This window comes from Sinocyclocheilus rhinocerous, unplaced genomic scaffold (assembly GCF_001515625.1).
Source record: "Sinocyclocheilus rhinocerous isolate Xijiao unplaced genomic scaffold, SAMN03320098_v1.1 scaffold3366, whole genome shotgun sequence".
Taxonomy (NCBI): Eukaryota; Metazoa; Chordata; class Actinopteri; order Cypriniformes; family Cyprinidae; genus Sinocyclocheilus; species Sinocyclocheilus rhinocerous.
In genome coordinates, this window is record NW_015637533.1 from 115,594 (window position 1) to 119,487 (window position 3,894).

General features: G+C 42.7%; 1 protein-coding gene across 3 annotated transcripts in view; it reads right to left on the reverse strand.

Moving 5' to 3' along the window:
- The window catches only part of nfxl1 (nuclear transcription factor, X-box binding-like 1), a 20,911-nt gene that overhangs the window by 3,695 nt on the left and 13,322 nt on the right, over positions 1-3,894 (reverse strand). For 2 of the 3 annotated variants that reach the window (XM_016563941.1, XM_016563940.1), the window contains exons 16-20: positions 3,530-3,551; positions 2,170-2,307; positions 1,903-2,069; positions 973-1,042; positions 665-769 (exon numbers count right to left, since the gene is read on the reverse strand). In XM_016563941.1, coding sequence (XP_016419427.1) covers positions 665-769; positions 973-1,042; positions 1,903-2,069; positions 2,170-2,307; positions 3,530-3,551 — 502 coding nt within the window. The remainder of the gene's footprint in view (positions 1-664; positions 770-972; positions 1,043-1,902; positions 2,070-2,169; positions 2,308-3,529; positions 3,552-3,894) is intronic. The other variant, XM_016563942.1, reaches the window with a different exon arrangement.

Below are 3,894 nucleotides of genomic sequence, written 5' to 3' on the forward strand. Positions count from 1 at the left end.
GAGTGCTAGAGTTAGAGGGTCAAATGAAGATGAGAAAGATGTGTTTTCAGCCTTTTCTTGAAAATATTAAGGACTCAGCTGCTCGGAATGAGCTGGGCAGGTCATTCCACCAGGAGGGAACAGTTAATGTAGAAGAACATGAAAGTTTGATCATAGGTACATTAGGTAGAATGCAAAATGTTTCAATACAAGCATTTCAGTCAAATGTAATTTATACAATATTTCAAACCTTTAACACTTGGGAAAATTAACCTATGGCAAAAGTTTAAAAGTAGCCCAATTCTGTGGAAAAAACGTGGACTTGGCAACCCTGCACACGAAAATTGCAGGAGCGAAACATGTTGCTGGAGCAGGCGGCAATGGTCAGTGATTCAGCAGGAGCGGGATTAAGAAAACAGCCGAATCCCGGACATTTAGCTTTAGACATGTTAATTTAAGCATGTTTAGCTTAGTTAACGGAAGGCTACCTGCAGCATGGCACCGAAATGAGGCACCGAAATCTGTGTTCTGATTTGGTTCTAGTACATACGGGTTACACAGGTACCGGTGCCATATTGGTACTGGGTTTCGGTACCCAACCCTACTTCCGATCGAGTCATAAAATGTGATTCTGGGCCGATACCGATCGATCGGAGCATCCCTAGTTTGTTCTGTGTGTTTGTACCTTTTTGATCCTCTTGCAGGGACACTTGAGCTTCACTCGCTGACTGCAGCTCTGATCGCACTCATCCGGGTGACACAGCAGCTTACAGCGGTGCCCACATCCCAACTGCACATATCCATACAACCAATTAACATATGCCTTTAACAGCTACTGCATCCGTTCTGAACGCAGCCGCATCCCAACATTAAAACACTGTTAGCTTTGCACAGAACAAACACTACAAATCAGTCCTAGTCTGAATGTTTTGACACACAAGCACTCGTCTCACAGAATGACACACAAACACACACGATCGAGTGTTGCAGCACCTGTTTTGGACACTGATTCTGACAGGAGCTCAGCAGCTGTTTGCCCTGTTCATCCACAGACGTGAACTTCCTACAAAACACACACACACACACAAACACACACACATTCATCAATGAACATATTAAAGGGAAAGTTCACCCAAAAATTAAAATTACCCCATGATTTACTCACCCTCAAGCCATCCTAGGTGTATATAACTTTCTTCCGCTAACTGTCGAACGTGAGTTCACAAGAGAGTGATGTCCAGCGGATGATGTAAGATGCAGGCAAACGTGGTGACGAACGTGAAAGTGACGAATGTGGAAGGGCAGAGGAGAGAGCGAAACAAAACCCCGGTCACAAATTAGTAGTATAAAACGAGGATTTGTAAAGAAAAAATGTCAGACGATTTCGATATAAGTCAAGAGGACACTGGTTTGCCTTTGCTGTAAACAAAACTTGTTTCTCGCGAGACTAGCATATTCTCACCGGAGTTTATGCTAAGCCTACGTCCTACATCATCCGCTGGATGCCACTCTCTCGTGAACACGCATACGACAGTTAGCGGAAGCTAGAGATTAAGGTTTATAAAGTTGTAAATATGGATATTTTTCTTACAAAATGTTCTTATTTTTCTTATTAACCCCCCGGAGCCATGTGGACTTCTTTTATAATGGATGGGTGCAATTTTTTGGACTTCAAATTTTGGGCTACCATTCACTCCCATTATAAAGCATGGATTAGCCTAAACATTATTTAATATGACTCTGATTTTATTCGTCTGAAAGAAGAATGTCATATACACCTAGGATGGCTTAAGGGTGAGTAAATCATGGGGTAATTTTCATTTTTGGGTGAACTATCCCTTTAAATGAGCGATATTATCAAGAACAGCTTTTCAAATACGGCCAACAACTGAAAGCTGCAGAAGAGTCCAGCGTGTCACTCACACACACTCGATGTACAGGCTGGAGATCTTACAGTGGCAGCGCTGACGGACCATCAGCCGACAGGGAGGGCAGTTACCATGGTGACAGGGCAGCGCACACGGGTGGGTACAGCCGACGGGACGGGGCTTTAAACAGCCCTCCTCACACTGCTCACACTCCTGACTGGCCTACACACACACACACAGACGGACACAGAAAACAAACAGAAAGCCAGTCATTGTGAGGACAGAGCTCGTGGCAACAGGGTCAGAGGGTCATGTGACCTACCTTAGTTTTGTCTGAGTTTGGCACAGCGGTCACATGATGGCACTCCAAACTGCAGCTATGATTCCCACATGCTAAAGTCCGTCCACATGACCGGCCGCAGGAGAACGGCCCACGAGTGTGACATGGAACTGGACTCACCTTCAACACACACACACACAATGCTATAGATGAGACTGACATGATTTTGAGTAATTTACTAGACTAACTAAATGTTTCTCAAGCCTATTGAAGAACAGAAACAAATGACATGCAAAAGGACATCAACAATGCAAAGTAATCAAATGTAAAATAAGACATTGCATGAATGACATACAGTGATTGTTATTAAAGCTGCTAAAATGATTGAGTGATGCGAGTGATTTTCTCTCTGTCTTGTGTTGTTTGATGAACATTAATGACACAGGCAGTAGCAGATTATTAGGCTGCTGTCACTTTAAGACCTGATGAACAGATCCAATTTGCTGACACATCTGATTTCTTTCTCAACTCTTAAAATCACAGTAAGTCAGCTGCATCTCAATCGATCGTCATACTACCTCTTACTTATCTGACCGTCACCAATTCGTAGCAGTAAATGACAAGATATCATATCGTTCACAAGTAAAGTATGGAGTGCCACAAGGCTCAATACTAGGACCGTTGCTTTTCACACTTTACATGTTACCCTTGGGAGATATCATCAGGAAACATGGTGTTAGCTTTCACTGTTATGCTGATGATACTCAGCTCTATATTTCTTGACGGCCCGATGAAACATACAAATTTGCAAAACTAACGGAATGCAAAAAAAACTGGATGATGAGTAATCTCTTACTGCTAAATTCTGAAAAAACAGAGGTGTTAATTATCGGACATAAAACCTCTGCATGTAATAACCTAGAACACTGTCTAAGACTCGATGGCTGCTTTGTCAATTCTTCGTCATCGGTTAGGAACCTAGGTGTGCTATTTGATAGCAATCTTTCCTTAGACAGCCACGTTTCTAGCATTTGTAAAACTGCATTTTTCCATCTCTGGATGATGACATCACTGAATCATCAATGAACTGACTTTAACTGGAAAAATTACTCTTTGTTATTGTCTTCTTGCATTATTGACAAACTATTTTCCTGTTTGACTCAGTAAACCTACTCTGACACAACCAGTATTGTATAAAGCGCTATACAAATAAAGGTGACTTGACTACTGTGATATCATGTGAGTCTGAGTGAGTGCTAACAAACACAAGTCAACACCTACAGCCTGACTTTCAGTACTAGAATTGTTTGACCTTCAGTTTAATCTGAAGAACGACAGGATCCAGCTTATCAGCTGCAGTGCGAAATGAACCAGACACACTAGGGTGTGTGTGTGTGTTCACCTCATGTTCTCCCAGACAGGCTCTGTAGAGAAAAATGAAACACACGATGTTGTCATTTACAGCAGCAGGACACACAATCACATCTATTGCAGTTGGACTCACTTTAAAGACACTCCTCACACACACACACACAAACACACGTAGAGTTACTTTAAATCACCTCACATACACTCACACACTTTTGGCTACAACTGAGCAGAGTGTGTTAGCCATATGTGCAGAAATCCCTACAACACCAACAACACACACTGCCAAAAACACGCTTCCCCGGCGCTCCTACAAATACACATAGCCACACCTGCAGCGCCTCTGTGTGAGTGTGTGTGAGTGTGTGAGTGAGTGAGTGAGTGAGTGAGTGTGTGTGT